We start from the raw sequence: 21336 nt of genomic DNA, 5'->3' as shown, positions 1-21336 counted from the left end.
CAGCTGCTCTGCTTCTCTTGAGCTCTTGTCAGCAGCGGGTTGTGAAACAGAAGCAGGACACTGTAACGACTGGCAAGGAAATCCCAGAAGTGCAGAAATATCCCATTAAATAGCATTAGATAAAAATACTTTTCTTTAAAATGGAAGAGTGCTTAATCAACAAGTGGAGGTCACTAGGTATTTTGGATTCAGCTATCTCTTCACCAGAGAGGAAAGAAAACAAACCCCCAACTTGCGGCAGTGAGGGCAGTCCACTTAATGGATCAACAGGCACTTCTCTTCGCTGGCAGGCAGTTACTACTCGCCACAGACTTTCAAGTTGTCCCAAACCATTAGTGAAGATGGAGTTTCAGATCTCACCAGAAAACATTTCACACCTTAAGAATACTCCATCAGCAGTGCCCCCCCAACCCCCACGTCTCGGTGTGGCTGTCCTTGCAGACATCTTCTCTCTACCACACATGCAGGAAAAAACAATCGGGTGAATTTTGCAAGAATTATCTCAAAGAAAGCACTAGTACCTTGAAGGATAAAAAGGCAGTATAGCCCACTGAATCCTGATATCAATGGGGGAAAAATAAATCTAAAAATAAATAATAATTAATAAAAAATAATCAGATAGCAATTTTAAAGAGACAAAAGGAAATCTGAGAACTTGTTTGAGCAAGTGCTCCAGAAAACAAAAGCAGCGGTGGTGGTTGTTTCTCAGGAAAGTTGTTATTCTGTACTTTCAAATCAGTTTTGCGAACCAGAATCAAAGTGCATTGGTATATTTAGTTCAAAGATACCTTGGGTAAACTTAAGATTCCCAAAATAACAGAACATAAGTTACGGGTATGCTCTTATAGTCACTCAATCAGATGTGAACGACTCCAGCACGTTGTTCTTTAGCAGTGCACTCCATAAGCAGCTTATATTTATCACCTTAGGCATTTCTACATTTTTCCCAAGCGTTCACACATCGGCAAATGGAAGCTGAAGTGAATATGTTACAGATGGACACATTTTGAGGAAACACAATCCGTCTAGGCAAGGTCTTCAAGTACTCGGCACAGGGAAGACTTGCAAAAATCTGAACTGAGTGCTGCACTACATCAGAAGTCATTTCATGTGTAGCTAACTGTAAACTTTGTAAGTTAAGGGTACATTTGAGCCAATTCATGTTCACTAGGCAATAAACACGTCTGTACATGGCAAGAATATACTCTTTAAAAAAGTATCTCATATGGAGTTCATGATCCAGCTGGGTTCAATGGTTTCAGTAACAAGAATTTCAAGCACTTGATCTTTTACTGGGAAGGTGAGAGAGTATTTAGAAGAGTCACCAAGTAGCTACTTGAAAGAACACAAAAGGACATGCAGTTTCTGTTAAATTAGGTGTTCTTGGAAAAGAAGTATTTAATTACATGGCAGGAAACACCAAAGAATTCTCATTTGACCCAACTTAGTTGTTTGCACTGGTATGTAATCACATACCTACAACAGACAAGCTGCAAAACCAACACAAAATGAGATCTAACAGTTTTAAGTTAGAATATCAGTGAAAAAACTATACAGACATCTGGTCAAAGCCAACCAAGGGACCAGGCTTGTACTTCAATGCTGCAGAGCCCACTGGTTACAGAAGATAAGGATGGTGCACAATGGGAAATTGCTAGAAAGTCACATGCAACCATTCTGAATCAAATCTCAGATTATCTCATGTTTGGTTTTATTTTAATTAGGATTTGAGAGGAGAGTTTTCACCAATAAAGGTCTGAAAGCCTTTGATCATTCACTTTATCGGAATTCTATTTAATCTAATGAAAAAGCAAACAGAGGATCTGTTTACATGGACACCTCAAGCACAAGAGTTGAAAAGATCAAAGTAATACAATTAGCAAGGACCTGTGAGAGAAAGACTTAATCTCTACAAGTAACTTCCATTTCAGCTTCAGTACAAATGAGCTAAAGTGTTCTTCCTCCAAGTGTCAAAAAAGGATTCTCTATATTTTTTTGTTTCTTAGCTATGTTACCACAGCACTGCAGAGATCTGACAGGATGTTTTCAAGTGGGTAAGACACAGGCTTTTTAAAATCAGAATTCATTTCACACTAAACTTCAGATTCTTAGCCTTGTAAGTTTTCATGACACATCATGGACTTCCATTAAGTAGCAGTGTAAAGCTAAGCACCGGAAAACATACAAAGATGTCTAAAGGTACAGAAAATCTTTTATTAGAATCTAAGTCAATAATATATGTGACCCAATAAAAATCTTCCTCAGATGCTATAACAAGTATCGAAATGCCACGTTTTCAAGAGACCATCTGCTGTTTTGACATTTTATGACAATTTCCAAGCCTTCTAGCAACCTTGATTCTACCTCTTTCGACAGCATGTTTTGCAGTGAGGTTTTTTCCTCTGAACTGGGCATTGATTTATCATACATTTATAATGCTTTAGAAGGTGGTGGTTTTTTTTCACATTTTACTTTGTAACAAGGTAACCCACATTTTCAGCACTTCACTGTATGTGAAATATGCCCATCTGATAATGCTGGAGACTAATTGTCAAAGTCAGAGCAATACATGAGCTGTTTCATATACTTATTCTTGACTTACCAAAAAAGAAAGGTAAGCAACACATGTTTTATTTTGCTTAAACAGCAGTGTTCATACTGTTAATAATGCTAGTAGTATCATAAAGACAGCATTTCACTATTTGTCAGAACTAAAGTCAGGTTTTGAAACTGAGGTCATAGCCTTGCAATAAAACAAGTCCTAATTATAATCAAGAAACAATCAAGGGATGGTGTGTCAAGAGCATCAAGAGAACTTGAACAAACTTCTTTCAGCAGGTATTCTTTAGCAGCTCCCAGGTTGAAATTTCATCTTGGTCACTGGCATCCTACTGAAATCAGCATACTTGAGTTTTCATTTTAACCAGGTGGCTCAGTTTTCAATGCTCTGCTCATCATCTTACAAAATATAAAACACATCTACTGGTGTAATCTGAATGATACCCACGTTTGAAGCTTGAGATTAAATACATCCCTGCACAACATAAGAACTTAAAAAGTTACATATAACACAAAACGTTTCCTACCATACATAGCATGCGTCTGTTCATGCGCACCATACTGTGTTGCAGAAGAAGATACTAAACCAGGCTGTGCGTGTGTTGGTGGTGCCATCATCCTAGCGTTGCCCTGTATTACAGGGCTATAAACATGAGGATGCTGCATTCAACAGAAATAAGAAAACAGACAGTTAATTGGAGGACTATTACAAAGAAACTAGTGTCATCTAAACAATAATTATGTACTTACAAACAGTAACAGCTTGGCCTTACTAAAATGCAGAGCAAACTAAAGATTTCATCCTATCACAATTAACCCAATTGTTTCAAAAAAACCTAAGGACATTATCTGCAGTATGCTAGAAAATGACAAAAACCACTGGCGTATCTAATTTTTGCCACTCTCATAACATACTAAGCTTATGTACATAATTATATATGTACCCAATTACTTATGTACATTTCAAAGTCCTTGAAGTAAGAGAAGTACATCAAATAGTTTATTTTTAGAACACATAACTAGGAGATGTCCTGGCCATGACTGGAAAGGAATTCTTCAAGGAGCTAAAAAGGCAGTATCAATAAATGCCAACTTCTAGACTGACCTTAAAATTAGTTACATGCTCTGAAGCACATTACACCACCACCACGTATGCTCCAGAACACAGAAACTGTTCAAAGTGACTTCTAACGACTAGAGACAATACGGTATTTAGGACTGACCCTCTTAATTATTCTCATTATGACTTCTCACGTACACTGAAAGGACTCTTACCTGAGACTGGTAGTGTGGCACATGCTGCACAAGAGGCTGATTAGGAAACTGTTGGGGACTATATGCAACGTATTGTGTTGAATAAGCAGGTGGTGTAGCTACAATTGGTGGGCCTGCTGCTGAGGCAGGATGCATCATGGTGCTCTGATGATGTTGGTCTTGCCGTTGCTGTGGCATATTTGGTACTGCAAAGCAAAGAGCGCCTCACATTAGAAACACAGGATGAAGAATGACGATCTTCCTGAAAGGTTTTACATTGCAATGTCACTGTGACCCAGTGGAATATCCTCACCCCTCACCTTAACTACGTATTGAAGCTCTATCAAAAAGGAACAGCACAAAAAGGAGTTCCTCCAGGAAACATGTGATTTTCATCACTGCCTTTGAGTCATGTATATGACAAGCTTGGGCCTACTTTTTTTGTGAAGGAAGGAAGACAGAGGGAGGGAAAGACTGAGAAGAATCAGTAACGGAAGAAAAAAGGTTGTATCAGGATACCCACATTAATCAAATTTGATCCTGTCCCCTTCAAAAGGTTTATTTCACCCTCTATGGGAACAACTCAGCAACAGTTCCATCAGCTGGAGAAGCTGAGTCTGTTAAAATTACTTGTGCTTATGACTGAGAGGAGCAGAATAAAAGTCCCCAGGCAGCCACAATCTGAGGCATTCACATCTTTTAAGCTCTGTGCTACCCCTTCGGATAGCACAAAGCAACTTTTAGGTCACAGTCAACACTGAAGGGGACAAATGAACCTATAAGAAGAAGGAGTAGGAATAATTAGAAGGAAGAAAGATTAAGAGAGCAGAGCACTGTGGTGTGGGACTACCTGAGCTATCCTGGTAAGACGACCAACTGAACCACAGCAGCAGGGCACTCAGAACAAACTAATTCAGCCTACTAAGCAACAGGGCATGAGAGTTCAAGGTGAGCTTCAGCTTGCTGCAGTGAGACTGCAACTAATAACTATGCTAACTCAAGCACCTGTAAATTCCACTGCAGTGTGCAATGTAGACAGACCCCTCAGAGAGAGGAAAGGAGGGAAATGTTGAGATGTCAGTAAATTCATTCAGTGATGACTGTATTTACACTGCAAATCAACAATAGAAAAAAAGTAAATACAGGATGCAACTTGAACAGAGTAAAGGCACTGAACTTTAACCCATGCAGCTCCTTCAGGACTATGCTGCACACAGAACGGATATGCAGAAAGTAATGAAATTTAGAAAAGAAACTGAGTATAGGAAAGCAGCCTCACACAGCAAGTGAGTACACAGCAATATAGTTTTGATTAGAAAAATCAGTGTTACCAACCAAAAGATTTCATGGGTCAGGTCACAGTAAAGTTAGTGTTTCTTAAAATAGAAATACATTGCAGGTTTTTGTCTTCCCTACACGCATAAAGGCTACTTGTTTGTTTTCAAACAGCAGAACTGCTCTTTTAAACAATTTCTTCCTCCAGTGACTGGAGCTGCAGCACTGGAACCTATCATCATGACCCACTGTATAAAACTGCAAGAAAGCACGCACTGTGTAGAATTAAAGCATTATCTGAAACATGACTATAAAAAACAAGACCAGCATCTTTGTGCTCCTTCGCTGCACTGTGCAGAAAAGAGTGCATCTTGCCACACATGTTCTCATCTCCATAGCCACAGGTGTCACTTGCTAGAAACATAGTATTGTTAGTCTAGCTGTTCAGTTGCTGTTGCAAAAGGACTGCAAAAGAACAAACTAGAACCAGCAGCAAGTGCTGTCCAGAAGAGTAGCACAGCATATTCTTTCAGAAGAAACAGCCATCCTGCTTGTTGACAAAAAATACCCCAAACCTCTACTAAAGTACCATTCTCTGCTGTAAACCAGCGCAGAAAAAAGTTCCCTTTAAACAAACCCGTAACATTCATGAAATAAAGGAGATGACCAGCTTACCCTCACATTCCAAGTAACAGACATTTTCCCATTTGTCAAATCAGATTCCAGACCAAGCAACTCCCCATTACTCAAACTTATCATGTTTTGGCTGAATTAGTTTATCTAGAAATGCATTAGTATTTGTGCTTACTTCCATTTATTAAAAATAGCATTTAAAATATCAATCGAAAACAAGTTAACATGGGATTAGAAAATACACAAACATTTGTAAATTATTCATGCTGCATGCAGACTAAGAACCAAACAGGCAGTATTATTCTCACCTTTACCTGCTCTATATGTCTTGGCTTGGTTCACTGGCATGGGCGTCATAGGAATAGGATACAAAGGCTGAAACAGAAGGAGTTGAAGCTATGACATTCATTTAAAAAGTGAGTGTGTGTTGGGGTGGGGGCCCCAACTCAGCTTTGATGTGTTTTACTCTGTTATGTTACATGATTTAGTGAACTCTGCCTAACCTATGATATTTTCTTGGATCGCTGTGATTAAGTCTGCGTGTACAAACAAGAAAGACAGTATGGTTCGCAACAATCAGTCAAGTAATGCTACTCACTGCTACTTCAAGCAGTGTACCAAATCAGACAGCTTTATAACATTAGTTAGATTTGAAATTCTAGTAATCCCTACAACGACCAGAAACTAGTGGGACACAGCTGGAAGCTAAGGATGAAGAAACAGCTGCTCGAAACTCAAGAGTGAGAGCACGCTTGGAGGACTGGGGAGGAAATCTGCACAGATTAACAATAAATGTGAGTAAGAGCTGCCGGAATTTACAAGTGTTTAAGACTATTAGAACATCTAGACTGAGGGACCACTGGGAAAAGTCAGTATTTACATAGCTAAAACTAAATCGCACCCATATTTACAGAAGTAATGTAAGCTGTACCGTTTAACTGTTTTTTAGATCTCATAAGTCTCCTCAACTTGCTGACAATCATAAAAAATGTTAACAAGTTTGCAGCATATGCTGCACTTTACCTGCACGCCTGGACTCACTGGAACTGGGTACATCATATTTGGTGCAAAACAGACAGGCTGAGTGTACACTGGGGTTGGCTGCTGATGACCCACCATGGAGGGGCTAGGTTGAGCTTGCGGACGAGGGGAAGTTGGTGTAGTAGAAGGTTTCGGCTACAAACAGAGTTCAGCAATGCATATACAAGGTTAGCTTGATTACCCTCCTAGTAAAAGGTCTGCTTATAAAGATCTACTCAAAGGCAATGTGAAATAGTACCAAATAACTTACTTGAGCAAAAGATCGAGGGTTGAACTCTTTTGCGTTGGGATTAAGTGTTGATTTTCTAACTTGCCTAAACATAAAAAACAAAAATGATGTTCAGCATTACGCTTTTACAAGTGTATCTGCAGAACTCCTTAACAGTTAAAAATTTAAAGATTTGAAACATCTCATTTCCATCTGTGAGTCAGAATTTTGAGAACTCAAACAAACACACAGCATGCAAAAAGCCAGTCTTGCTGACAGTACTATTACTATAATTATCCATGAAAAAAGTTTTCCTGCTGTTGATACTACAGCTCACATGACCCAGGAAAACATTTAAATAAGCATTTAGATAGGAATTAGGCATCAACAGGACCAGAGTTCAATATGCAGCTCTGCCACCGACTCACGAGATGACTTTCAGTACAGTCACTTCACCTGTTCCCTCTGTGTAACAGAGGGTACTTAGATCAGGCATGTAACCAGCAAGACATTACACATTCATAACAGCTTTTTCTACAAACTGCTAAATGCTAATAACAGATGTGCTTATTCTAAAAGGCATAATTACTCACTCAGAAGTATCTTTCTTCTCCTCTTTATCCTCTTTATCTTGTTTATTTCCAGGCCCAGATGTCTGTACACCTTGTGAAGTTACCTCAGGCCCTCGCTTTTGCTCAGAACTATTACTTATTGAAGGAGAAATACTTGGACTATTAGGTTTGCTACTGCCACCGTTAGAATTATTATTACTGCCAGTTTCTATGATAGATTCTTTAGGGGTTGATTCTGTCTTTTCTTTAACTACATCTCTTGATTTTTCACCTTCTCGGGTTTTGTTTAGCAGCTGATCCACTGCATCTGAAGAGGAACTCGACTGTAACTGAAGAAATACAAGGAATTTATTCAGTAAATTGATGTACCGAACTAGGGAGAGACAATCTAATGCTATTACATACAGAGTATGATACAGTCCCACAGACCTCAATCATCTGGAAATGACTATTCAAAACATAGGTTTACATTTCTATTAGAAAACAAATCTATGAACATTGACAATATTTTAAGCCTACACTGTGAAGGAAGATCTTCAGTGACTCAGCTGACCTGTATGTTGACTAGGAAGTGACAGGGAAGCTGAAGACAACCCTCTGGACTCATCCCCCTGTGTGATTTAACAGTAACACTTGAAAAGCTAACCTGAGTTAATAAACCACTATAACCAGGAAACAAGTAATATGAATTAATCTTCAATTTTCCTCAGCAAAACCCTTCATTTAATTTGGAAATAGCTCTTCCGTATGGAGTGTAAATGTGATAATTATTTGTACCCAACGATCAAACAGCTTCAAGTTTTCAAGTTCTATTTTCAGCATACAGTCAATATGCACATTTACATGTATTAGGCAATTGTACTAGCAAGAGTCAGCATTGATTTTATACTATCTAGCATGGATTCCTATAGATATTTTCATAAATTAAGCACAAGTAGTAAGAACCTGTTTTGCTGTTAACCTGTGCAGTGTATTCAATTCATTAAAATAATCTGGATGCACACGAGAACTGTCATACCATCAAGTTAACATACAAAGAAACTTACCCTGAAGTCGTTCTTAAATTTCTTTAAATCATCAATCTGTTTTCTATGTTCTGAAACAATTGGAGATACACCTGCCAAATAAAAGACCAACGTTGTCCCAGTATTTCTAACACAATTTTTATATGCAACCCCTACACATCACTAAGTTTGCAAAAAGGTAATGCTGGCATATCTACATGATACAATTTCATTTGTAATTTAGTATAATTCCATGAAGTATGTGTATGAGCACACAAAAATACTCCGTGAAACCACGGCGTTACATAACTGACATCTCTATAGTCCTAACGCATCACACCAAGGCAGAAGCCCTGAGGTGCAGGGACTGCAGAACTCAGCTGAACACAAAAAAGCATGCAACAAACCCCTCAAAACCTAACATGCCAGCATTTCAAGACATAGCAAGTAAAGGTGAAACCCTGATGAAGGTTAGGTTTACTGTTGGACTCGATGATATTAAAGGTCTTTTCCAATCTATGATTCTGTGACTCGAAGTTCAACAACATGAAAAGATTCTTTCGAGAACCGAGTGAACAAACAATGCTGCAGAGAAAGCCAAATTTAGGGCATAATAGGAAGAAGCACAGTTAGAAAAAGCTATGCTGACCACGATGCTCAGAAGTATTGTGAGCATAGCTGTAAGGAGAAACACTTATTCAATCTAAAGGCAGCTAAAAAACAGCTTTGTGAGCAAGAAAAAGAAGGGGCAGGGGGGAGAAAAAATAATAAAAAAAACCAACCAAGTGAAAAGAAATTACTTCATCCACATGAGCATCTTTATGCTTTGTGTTGACGAAATGAGTCAAGGACAACATTTAAAATTGTAGGCCTGCCACTTGACAACTACATGACCAAATTTCACCTGTAGAACACCCAAAGTCAGACTGCCTCCAAGTCTTCCTTTAAATGCTAAGTAGTCAATATAGCAGGTTTAGTGTGTGGAATTCCTATGTTACTCAAGTATATATGAAAGCTTTTGATACAAACCTTTGCTTTCAGGTTTAGGAAAACTAGGAGAAGTCTCACTTGGCTTTATATTCTCCTTGTTTCCAGTTGCAGAATTTTGCCTCTGGTCCTGAAGCCTAGTATCTTTAGCTAGAAAAGAAATTGCCGAAGTTATTCTCTTATACACAATTCAAACTGACCAAAGAGAGATGGCAAGATAGAAACAGGAGATTTAACCATGCTTAGCTTACAAAAGAAAAACCCTAAGTTACACATTTTCTGCTACCTAGTTAGGGCCTGGAGGGTTATCCTCCCCCCTTCCCCACCTTACAGTCTTTAAGCCAAATGAAAGTCCCAGTCAAACACATTCCTCTCATCATACACAGAGATTAACTAACTAGGCTGAAAAAACTATAAACTGAGGGCAAATTATTTTCAACAGTCCAGCCCTTCATACAGAATGCTACAAAGACTTGAGAGTTCTTAAGACATTTGACTGTGCTCTTGCATGTGAGGCTTTTTTCCTTCCTTTCGCTATGCTCAAAATATTCTTTGAAACTAGTGGCCTATGTTTCTTTAAATTCGAAAACAGCCAGGAACCCAGTTTGAAAAAAATTAATAATCCTTAAGTCAAACACCTGTAAGAGCCCATACTCCTTAAAAGGCAGAAGAAATTAAGCATATAAACTTATCAAAAAGCCTCTCTTTAACCTTAGTTTAAAGCTAACATCATGAGAAAAGGGGAACTCGCTACACAGTAAAATTAAATGTATCAGAAGTTTTCCCATCATTTAGAAAGCAGCTTTGCTCTTTCCAGGCCCATTCGTTGTTAGGGATTAGGGAAAGGGAGCAATTGCAAGCTGGCAAGGGTAACTCACCTTCGCTGGAAGGGGTGACTGCTCTGTTGGATGCAGGGCTGGCAGGTGTAGGAGAGGCAGCTGGAACAGGCATGGCAACAGATTCAGTGGGAATAGTACCAGGCTGAGAAGGCAGAGCTGGTCCCATAGGAGTGCTGCTCTGCCTTGGAGACCTAGGCCTGTGTGTTTTAGGGGATAATCTCGGAACTAGAAACAAACAGGAGAAAATAGTTATAGGATAAGTTTCCTCATCTGTTCAGCAGTTTGCTTATTTTTAAAATGACTAAAAACATGCCTTAAAATACTTAGTGGAACATGATATAGTAATTGAAAGCCTGGTTACCTTTCAGGTACATCTCCTAGTTCTTTAAAACGCAGCATTTCAGACAAGTGGTGTGATTTTTCTGCAGATTGTCCCCTAATACATATCCCTGCCCTGTAGTCCCACCATGAAACTGCAATACGCTCCCCGGCACCCCAGTAGTACAACTACAACAGCTCACATTAACACAGTTTCAGGCAGAACAGAAAAGGTGGTCAGGTCTCCATTCAAACAGATGTAAAACATTTTTTAAAGGGCTGAAAAAAACACATCCATTTTACAGCGTCCTCTTTTGGAGGTTTGCCAGCTGGAAAAAAAACAACATAGCCTATTGAAAGAAGATTACTTGATGTATTTTTTGCCCTTCTGTTAAAGCAGCAAGGAAAGTTGTATATTCTTTAAACCGTAAGTTGTACCTCCTGCTTTCCTGCTCATCCCACTGTGGCTAGTTAGTTGCTTTACATCACATATTAACTTCAAGTGAGCGAGGAGAAAGAGAGATAAGTCATTTAACAGTCCTACTTGCATGTTAATTATATATAAAGTGGGGGGTGAGGAGGGAAGATAAATCAGAGATAATGCCAGAACAGAAGAGTTTAAATCTTTTCCACAAGGCAACACATCTATGGGGGGTCTAATTCATACCTTCTTTCTGGAAAATTCGCTCCCACTACACTCCTCTAGAATTCCAGCACTGCTAAAAAGTATCAGACTTCAAACTGTCACTCACTTGCCCTTCCAATTCAAGAAAGCGCCCAGCTGCTGACAGCTCCCTAGAACACAGCCTCAACTACAAAAGCTCGAGACTAGGGCTTGTGTAACAAGACAAAATCTTCCAATTTGAAGTCAAATATTAAAAAAAGATGTTAACTGATTCAAAAAAAGAAGAGACACTGACTACATCTGCTACTATCATACTCAAACACAAAATGACCACTTAAAACCTGCGTAAATTTTAAAGGAAAAATACATCCAACAACTTGAATATCATTTCACCTTCTCTTTTAACACCGACCCTTCCCTATTCAAACACCTCCTCCATTTGTAAAGCACAAACCAGTTACACTGACATTAACTAGATTCAGTGATGCAACGGAATGTATGTAACTTCTCTTGTCTCCTTCAATAACTTTCCTGAAAATTACTCAACAACTAATTCCCACGTTTTTCCTTCCTTTTGTTGCATACAGCATCTGACTTCACCTCTCTGCAGTTAGGACAATATTGCGCTTGAAGGACCAACCCACCAACTATTTCACTAAGCTATCTGGGAACATCCTTCTCTTACTTCACCTGAGCAAGCTAAGTTAGCAGACCAGTGTTTATGCAGAGCCTGAATTGTCTAGAAACGCAGTATTCTGCTTAGCATTCACACTCTAAAGTACCCCTGGCAAGCCATCTGCAATAAGCCAAGCTTTACCTACCCCCACTGACAACTGATGACCACGTCCCACCTGAAGGGCTGCCTCGTGCCACTGCAGTAGTAGATGCTTCCCCTGGTGCATTATGAGATACAAATTCTAAGCCACTTGAAATTGTACCCCTACCAGTAGAGACTCTGTGACCTCGAGGGTGCCGTTGTGCCTTAGGAGACATCCGTGGAGGCCCTGAGAAAAAGAAGACAACCCCACACAATAAGTACTTAACGTCCATCACTAAGAGTCCCCAAAAATACTATCTGTTTTTAAAACTGGATTTCGTCTAATAACTCTCAATAAGGCAGTAATGGAGTCAAGCAATTTACACTCACATCGACTAGAACCAGGGATCCACGAGACTAAAAAGGCCAAGCCATTGGTCCAGCCAGACTACCAACACGCTCATCACCTTTCTATGACAGCTCACGTTCATTGCTATTTAGAAGCTTTATCAGAATTGAAACAAGTATGCAAGTCCTGGATTTGTAATATTTGAATCCAAGTATCCAATATTGCTTACTGCAAAACAAGCCAGAAAGGTTAGTGGCCCAGCTCCCTCTGGATAAGCACAGTTCCAGGCTATCAAACATTTTCCAGAAAAGAAAAAATTTCCATCGCTTTTGTCAGGTGGTCAGTGATACCAACCATTTATTTACAGAGTAGTCACCACTGGCTGACCAATGCTCTTGGGGAATTTCAGCAGAGCATTCTGCACCGAGGCTAAATTGCCTGCAGCAGGTCACAATTCATTTACAAGTCAGCAAAACTGCAACTAAACAAGTTATTGTTATCCCAAGGTTCAAGTCATGCATGTTTAATGCCAGAAGCTAGAGTCGTAAGTGAATACAGTAATTCTGAACAGCAATTCTGAACAGCTTACACAGCTGCCACAGAATAGTTATACTCAAGTCTAAGCAGCAATATAGTTTCTACATCCTAACAAACATTTTCTTTACAGTATCAAACTTAAATGTTGATACTTCAAAAGGAAAAAAATGTGTAACAGAAGACAATCTGGCTGATTACAGTTATTTTTTAATGTAGGGCAATCATAGAGAAAAGTTCAGATAATGGCTTTCTGGTTTCAAAGTTCTAAAATATCAAGTACCTCTTCTGGTTACATAAGTCTTTAAATGTCAGCCTCTGTTTTAACCATGAATCTAAAGTACACTTCAATCCAAATTACATACAGGCAAGTATTTTAAAGAATACACACACTTTCCAGCAATCCTCTTCTAGTAGTAGAAATTAAAGGTTGCAGTAAGCAGCAGTTCACTGCATGACTGACAAATCCATTGCAAGTGCTAAAAAATAACCGAATTTACATGTGGATTCTCAGTATCTTATCACCTATAACAAGCTCACATTGACAAACTGACAGCAGCACATCATACAGACATGCCTACTACCATCCACTTTCTGGTTATGGACCATCTTGAGCATTTATCAGGCAAGCTGCAGAAGTGTTACTGATTCAATTAGCAGGATGACTGTTCTCTCTCCTGTGGCTCCAGTGGAGCCAACTACAGCAGAGACTGCAAGTTTCCCGTGAGTTTAGTACAACCAGTTTTCATTTTTCCAGGCTTGCTAGACAGTGGGGTGTGCAGGCTAGTTTTTAAGTGCACTTAAATAAAGTAAACCTAGAATTTTAAAATGTGTTCCTTACTGTACCCTCAGAGGACAAACAAATTTAGCTCCGAGAATTCTGCATACAGTTATGGAATACTCATGGGTTAGCCTTTTCCTGCGGATTATTGACTGCTGGGGAGCTGACTTATTGTTCTGCCGCAATGTAAACAGATCTAAAGTTCTCTACAGATTTGCCTTTGAAGCAGCTTATCCTATCCCATTCCACAGTGCACTTCTCTGAATACAGCATTTTTATTATTATTATTATTGTTATTGTTGTTTTTTTATAAAAGGTAATTCAATAATTTAGTTAAATTTGAAATTGTTTTTTGTTGAACAACTGTATTAAAATTTTGGTATTTTATATGAATTTATATTCCTAAAAATGCTCTCTAAAGTTATCAGGTCCTGCGTGTTGCTGTGGGTTAAGACACTGAGCAGCGTTTACAAAGCTGAGTTTATTTCGTACCAACTTGGGAAATTTCACAGCTTTATTTTGTTTTTGTAAAGTTCTTCAAATAAAAAGGTTAATAGAAATAGTCTGATAAACTAAAGTTAAACACAAATTATAGGTTAAGTAATGAAGAGGAAAAACAATTTTGTAATTAAACTCACAAAGGAGTTAAACAAAGACAAACAAAAACATGAACAAATCGTGGTATTGTACCTTCTGAAGACATGCGTTTAGGCATAGTAGAGACAGGAGCTGGAGAACCATGAGCAGAGGGGTGAGACGGGGGCCTGGAGGGCCGCGAGGGGGGCCTGGAGGGCGGCCGTGTAGGGGTGGCTGCCCGAGGTGGAAGAGAGTTGGGACCTGACTGGTAGCGAGAAGGTGGGCGAGAGGAAGGAGATGGGCAAGGCGATGGCCAGGGAACACCTGACAGAACAAATGATATGAAGGAAAGTATAAAAACTAAAGAAAAATTATGGGGAAAAAGGTCAACAGAAAAAAAAAGTAAAATATGACAAAATGATTTTTCATGTTTAACCCTTTGGGGATAGATTAGTTTATTTCTGCAAACAATAAAATAAGTCTCTGCAAGGTTATCTCCTCCACTTCAGGTCAAATTTAACATCTGAATGTCACAAACTCCCCAAAGGGTTAATTAGGATCTACAAATACTACTAAGGAATAGACAGTAAAGTTTGATCTGTTAGCCTATCATATATATGTTCTACAGCACACATCACTCTTGACAAGGTCCTTAAATAGCTACCAGAGGTTCTCAAACAGCGGTTCACATATAGTATTGACTATACAAACTGCTAATTTCAAACCAAATGATGAGCAATATCACTTCTAGGAACTGTATCTTTACAAAAAACAGCGGTGTTCAGTGTCTGAATCCTAACATTTATGCCTTTATCAGTTATCTGAAGTATTAAGGTAGTATTTTAATCTAGGATATAGGGTTCATTGTTTCCAAAACAAAGAAATTGAATTCACAAGCCATTCTGAATGTTTTAGGTATATGATGTTCATTCAGCAGAGTAAAAGGATGTCAGAAACCACAAAGACTACAAACAAATCTCCAGGTTAGCACTGTTTGGGCAAGACTCAGTTGTATATCCTTTATACAGCTGACTGTGTTTAAAAAGGAAGTCTCACTTACCTTCAGATGTTTCTCAGACTTCCTCTCCAGATAGAGGCACTTGAGTATTTACACATTTTTTCATTTATTCGCAGCAATCTCGTGTAACAGCATTTTTAACTTATAAAAATAATGCCTCAAGGATAGGCTACTGCTGAAATCCATCTCAAAAAATGGTGTTCACTTTATGAAACACCAGTTCCTGCTATACAGTGCCTAGTGATGTCTGTTTATAAACATTACCCATGTGTATAGCAGGAAATACTCAAATAGCTATTTGGAGAGAAGGCTGTTGATTCCTTTTCCCCTAATGCTTCTCTTACTTTCCCAACAATGATTTTTTTCCCCCTAAATCATCGTAAAGTCAGCAAATTGCTTTATTCTATTTTGTGGGAAACTGAATCGCACCAGAAAGGACAGAGTGATGCTTCCTCGGCTGCCACCTCCCTTTCACTAGGTGTCAGCATTGCTGCTCCTCCACGCGGAGCTTGGCAGTAGCAGTACATAAAGCCATTTCTAATCTTGAAAACCGCATACTGCACCATCATCTAAGACAAAGGTGTCTGAGAAGGAAAACAAGTGACATTTCTGCTCTGCAAAGCTACAGTGCAGTCAAATGCACATTCCATTACGAGTAGGTCAACCCAAAGCAAAATTGCAACCTCTGTGTTAAATGATGAACGCTAACCTAGCTTCTGAAACACATATCCTAAGACCACACCATATGCAGTTTCAACATAATTAGACAATTGACTGCAATTTCAAAAGGCACATGCATTTAGACTACAGATACTTGCCTCCGTTAACTACTCTCTGATCTGCTCCAGAGTTAGGACTGAATTCTGAAGTATGGGATCCAGACCTTGAAATTGGTGGGCCTGATCCAGACTGGCCCATCCTCGACGAATTTTGTCTTCCACTTCCCCAGGACAGGACATCTCTGTTCCTCTGTCCAGGTGGAATGTATTTATTTTCTCTGAAAGACAGCAAATTTCTGTCAGTGTTAAGATGGAACTGAAAGACAATGAAAAGTACTTGATCCAGCGCTCTGCTGATACTTTCTATCTTTCCTAAATCGAGCTAAAGGAAAATTCTAAATACTATCAGATGTTGACCTAAAATTCACCTCATGAATTGGCTTTTGATACTGACCACACAGTCCACTTTCTATGAGCCCACAGACACTGAATGATTTAGTGCTAATGCCTGAAATTCTCCATGACATACCGAAACCACCGGCCTTTCCTGTAATTTGGTATGAATTCACCACAGCGACATATCAGAATGGGGAAGTCTGTTTCACTACAGAGATAATACAGGGCCAGGCAGAGGTGTACAAGTAAGCCTGAGTGCCAAAACCAGCACTGTTTACACAAGGTTCCTAACCTAATCAGCCCTGCTGAAAAAGCACAGTTTCAATGAGTGAATTGCTACTGTACCAAAATATGTACATAATTTAAATAAAAATACTATTCATAGCATATGCAAGTACCTAGTGTTCACACCATGTCCTTCTCGTTCATTAGCATTTCTCTGAACAGCAGTATATTTTTCTTCTTCTGTTCTTTCATCATTTTCCAAGGCAACCCGAGCTTTGTATTGGGCACTTGATTCAATTTCCTCTGCTAATTGAGTTGCTCTGGCTTCCCGTTTTAAAAACTCTTCTGAATTATCTCTTTCTAATGGCACCCTAAAAGACAACGGAAAGGAAAAGAATCTCTGAAATGCATTCAAAAGCACAAAGAAGCTACAAAAATCACATAGCATTAATTCTAACCAAGTCAGGGTAAAAAAAGCTTACTTTTAAGCCAGTTGACTTGCTGTCTTTTTTAGTATAAGTATGTCAGTATTCCTGGACTGGTTTGATACTATTTGCAAGTTCAGTTTCATTTACCAGCCTAGAGAGCTGAGGTCTGGGTACAGAGCTTTTCCATACGACTTGCAAAATCCCCAGTCCCTAAAGCTATGCAAAGGCTCCAACTTTTAACAGGGTTAAGCACACGACTAATAAAAAGCCTTAGTCTGTTGTTTATCGTATGGGACCAAGTCTAAACTTCTTTAGCTATTTACACATTCCCAATGGACACAAGAGTCCCCAATTCTACTGAAATTAGAGTTACATGCTTAATCCTTTGATAATTCCAGCCACAGAATTTTAGCTCTTCCTGTTATGAATAACTGCAGAAAAGACAAATGCAATACGTTAGAGTACAGGACCAGAAGCCCATGACTCATATGCCATGTCCTAGGACCTCAAAACCATTAATTCCATGTATCTATATTAGGTAATAGCATACTGCAAAAAGCATACACAGCTTCCTTAGGAAAGCCACCAAGGAAGAATTCAATGCACGAGCAATGAAATACTGAAGAAGATAACCAGAAATGGACATCATACCCGGCACTTCCTTCCGTTCACCCATGGTTTGCATTTCACCTGTTCCAATTTCTGTTGAAGTACCAGGTTTTATCAAAGAACACTCTGGTTTCTCCCTGATTCTAATTTTAAGTTCCAAAAGTTGTTTTATCCAACCTTCCTTTAGAATAAACTACACAAAAATACAGAACACAGTTGAGGCTTGGACCATGCTATGCTGGGCATTGTATAACCTCACTACTGCAAATATTTTGAATAATGTAAAAAAGAACAAAGAAAGTAGGTGGAGAGAAAAACCAAGTATGAAATCATATATGCAAGGTTACTCAAGTATTGGTGGCATACTTGGAGTATGAACTAGGAAAACAAGTGGCTTTACCAAATTCCAAGCCAGCACTCAGCTACTACATCACAAGTTTTCCCCCATGCACACATTTTTACTGGCCTTATCAATGGTAACTACAAGAATATTAAATTAAAACCTTACCCTTCAGCGTAAAGCTTTGGCTCAAATAAGATATGCATGAACACAATGCATACAAACCTTAAGTCACGGGCCTCGCTCACCCTGTATTAAGCATACGCACAAGAAAGGAGAATACCCAATACATCCTCATCTATTTAAAGTGACTGGGAAAAAAAAATGAAGGTATGTATGCAGTAGCACTGATGGCAACCTAAACAAGCAAAAGAATGATTTTGCATTTCCTAACAGGGAAAAGGTCAGTAAAGATGAAACAAAGGGGATGGGCAATATGTCATTGTTCAGAACCCTGGTGATAAGAGAAGAATGTACATCAGCTGATCAACCTATTAAAACAGTACACTTGCTAAACCACAAACTTGCACCTTTATGAAGTTTGACAAACTATACCTGCTAATGCTTAGCTCTAGGAAGAGAAAACAAACAAGAAACCCTGTACAATCCTTCAGTTGTACATACAAGCATTTAGCTACACTGCTGCGCATCACACTTGGAGAATCAGGAAAAGTCTCCCAGTTTAGCAGACTGATAATGCAAAGTAAGTTGCTTGACTAGGAAACAATGGAATTCATTTCAAGCCACCTTCATGTTTTTAATCTGTTTCCATTAATATCCATAAAGCAGAAAGATGGAAGACTAAAGTTCAAAAGTACAAAAAGTACTTAGAGCAGTGAAGTATACGAAAGAACTTCCCCAGGATTCAAAGGTAAGCCGATTAAGACACTTTGATTATCACCCTGTTACAGGTCTATTTTAACAAAACAGTACAAATAAAATTGTTGAACCAGAGACCTGTAGACAAGTGCTCCAATTCTACACACAATTATCAAAATACTCACTGCAATTCCTTGACATTCAAAAAATCAGTTTACGCTTTGCAAGTTAAAAGAGTGGGGAAACATTAAAGATGTTTCACAATGGCTGAACATCTGCAATTGATTTGTTTTGCAGTTGCAGTTAACATTATAGCTGCAGACTATTGGGAACAGGTCCACACTGCCAAAGTAGCCAGAGCAGGCTTTATACCACTTCTACATTCAAGTTGTTATTATATTGCAACTAAAACTTTAGTTTAGATCTGGACAAGTTTGCTGAACAAGTCATCCACAATATACACCCTCCCCCCTTAATTACCAGCAACATTTCAACATTGCAAAATCTACCAGATCAGCTGCCTCAATAAAATCAGGACTCAGTCGAACCGTTCTGCTAGGTTAAATTCAAACTATAGGTATAGCAGCTATGTAAAGACAGTTTCACAGTTTGATATTTTCCACTCTATTCATGAATGTTTTCATAAGAAATAAGCATTATTGCATGCCTAAATTCAGAAAATGTTGCAATGGGAATGAACTGCGCCCATTTAAGGGAATATATGATGATCACTACATCTAACCATTCACAGAACACTAGCAAGGTTTAAGCACTATTCATTCATTGCTTTTTCAGTTATTCAATTCCACAACTTAGAAAGTATGTAAAATTACCTTCAGAATATAAAGTTTGTCAAACCAGGGAGAACATTAAATACAAATCTAATAACAAAATATTTTGGAACTTACGTATAAGAAGATAAACTGCTGTCATAAGTTGATACTACACCATAATTTTCTTCATTGTAACGAAACATGTCATTGGGATCCCATCCATTAGACTAGAAGAAAATGATGCTTGTTTTTCAAAATGACATTGGAAATACATTCCCTTTAAATTAAGGGCTGATGGCAGAAGTTAAACCTTTTGCCCTTTTTCCTGGGCCTATGAATTCACTGTCCAGATAACAAAGTTACTAAAGCCACAATTTATTTCAGGGAACTTTGTTCATCAGATGCACAGATTTTTACCTTCAAAAGCAGTGGGTTTTGTTTGTTGTATTTGTGTTGGTTTTATGAGGTTTATTTTTAACTCTGTACTAGAAGATTACTGGCTAGCAAGAAATACATACATACATGAATGCTTTTTCCAAAAAGTGCAAATTGCCACTTCTGAACGTTAGAAGAGTCCCTTGCTGTGGCAAGTGCTGAAACTTTTCAAATGCACTACTAATGCAATTATCTGAGATACACACACCACAGGCAGAAGACCCCCTGTTGATCTGCACAACTTCCCCACTTTAGTAAAACTGCTATTACTGCATTCAAGCACAATGATAAATGTTTTGAATATTTTATAAAACACTGACAGTATTAAGTATTCTAATAAATCTCAGCTGTACAATATGTACACTAAAATTGACAGGATAACTGTTCTACCCAGACAAAGTTAATATGCTCCACAGTAACATGACTAGATTCTCCTCTAATCAGTAATATTATCTTCTTTAACATATTGCAGTCTGAATACCTTACTAAAAAGAATACATGGTTGAGTAAAAGCTGACTGCTATGATATATAAAGAAACATCATTCGAGACCATACTCTTCATCTAACAATTCATAATCCACTGAGATTGTATCTGTGCTTATTAAGTTGTGGGTCAGACTTCCATCAACTTCCTTCATCTTAGCTCAGAGACAGTTAGCTAAGCACAATTTCGCCATAACTTCCAAATGCAATGCTTGTCAGACAGGAATGCTCTGATTAAACATAAATCACTTCAGTGTATTGCTGAATTTGGAGTCCTTAATAAAAGCTCCTCTTTCAGCCAGTCCATGAGTCAAACATGTCCCCTACCACAGCAGCAGCCATTTGTCAGTATTTGCCAAAAGTGGCATTTGAAATCCTGCTATTCTTATTCAAATTGTAAAAAAGTACTGTGGTAGCTGCTAGCAAATACTGAACATACACCCATACAATGCAGGCCAGCAATTTTAGACAGAAGTTCATTACTAGATTGAAATTAAGGAATTGTTTCAAGGCATGTCCAGAGAAATAGGTTATTTTCTACAGACTATTGGAGACAACAAAAGCATTACTTACAACATCTGTCTCTAATGCCTCAAGCTCCTCAGTGGCGGTGGTCTCTCCTCCATCCCATGGTTCAAGATCCTTTTCCTTGTGTTCACCATTCACTTTAGCACTGATGGCTGAATCAGTAAAAGCATCTACAATGGAGTGGGGAGGGATGGGGGTGAAATCAAGTTGGTTAAGTACAGGAAGACATACACACTAGTTATCTGCGGAA

General features: G+C 38.6%; 1 protein-coding gene across 24 annotated transcripts in view; it reads right to left on the bottom strand.

Moving 5' to 3' along the window:
* Positions 1-21336, bottom strand: part of ATXN2 (ataxin 2) — a 52501-nt gene that overhangs the window by 13297 nt on the left and 17868 nt on the right. For 5 of the 24 annotated variants that reach the window (XM_055709121.1, XM_055709127.1, XM_055709198.1 and 2 more), the window contains exons 6-20: positions 21132-21256; positions 19775-19866; positions 16844-17041; positions 16149-16327; positions 14427-14636; positions 12137-12319; positions 10412-10597; positions 9576-9683; positions 8589-8659; positions 7564-7871; positions 7013-7076; positions 6745-6897; positions 6030-6096; positions 3835-4019; positions 3087-3219 (exon numbers count right to left, since the gene is read on the bottom strand). In XM_055709121.1, the coding sequence (XP_055565096.1) occupies positions 3087-3219; positions 3835-4019; positions 6030-6096; positions 6745-6897; positions 7013-7076; positions 7564-7871; positions 8589-8659; positions 9576-9683; positions 10412-10597; positions 12137-12319; positions 14427-14636; positions 16149-16327; positions 16844-17041; positions 19775-19866; positions 21132-21256 (2262 nt within the window). Of the gene's footprint in view, positions 1-2192; positions 2959-3086; positions 3220-3834; positions 4020-6029; positions 6097-6744; positions 6898-7012; positions 7077-7563; positions 7872-8588; positions 8660-9575; positions 9684-10411; positions 10598-12136; positions 12320-14426; positions 14637-16148; positions 16328-16843; positions 17042-19774; positions 19867-21131; positions 21257-21336 lie in introns of those variants that run through there. The other 19 variants (XM_055709135.1, XM_055709144.1, XM_055709167.1 and 16 more) reach the window with 13 other exon arrangements.

Source organism: Falco cherrug, chromosome 1 (assembly GCF_023634085.1).
Source record: "Falco cherrug isolate bFalChe1 chromosome 1, bFalChe1.pri, whole genome shotgun sequence".
Lineage (NCBI taxonomy): Eukaryota > Metazoa > Chordata > Aves > Falconiformes > Falconidae > Falco > Falco cherrug.
Note: the sequence above shows the minus strand (reverse complement) of the source record. Positions and strands in the feature narration are given on the sequence as shown.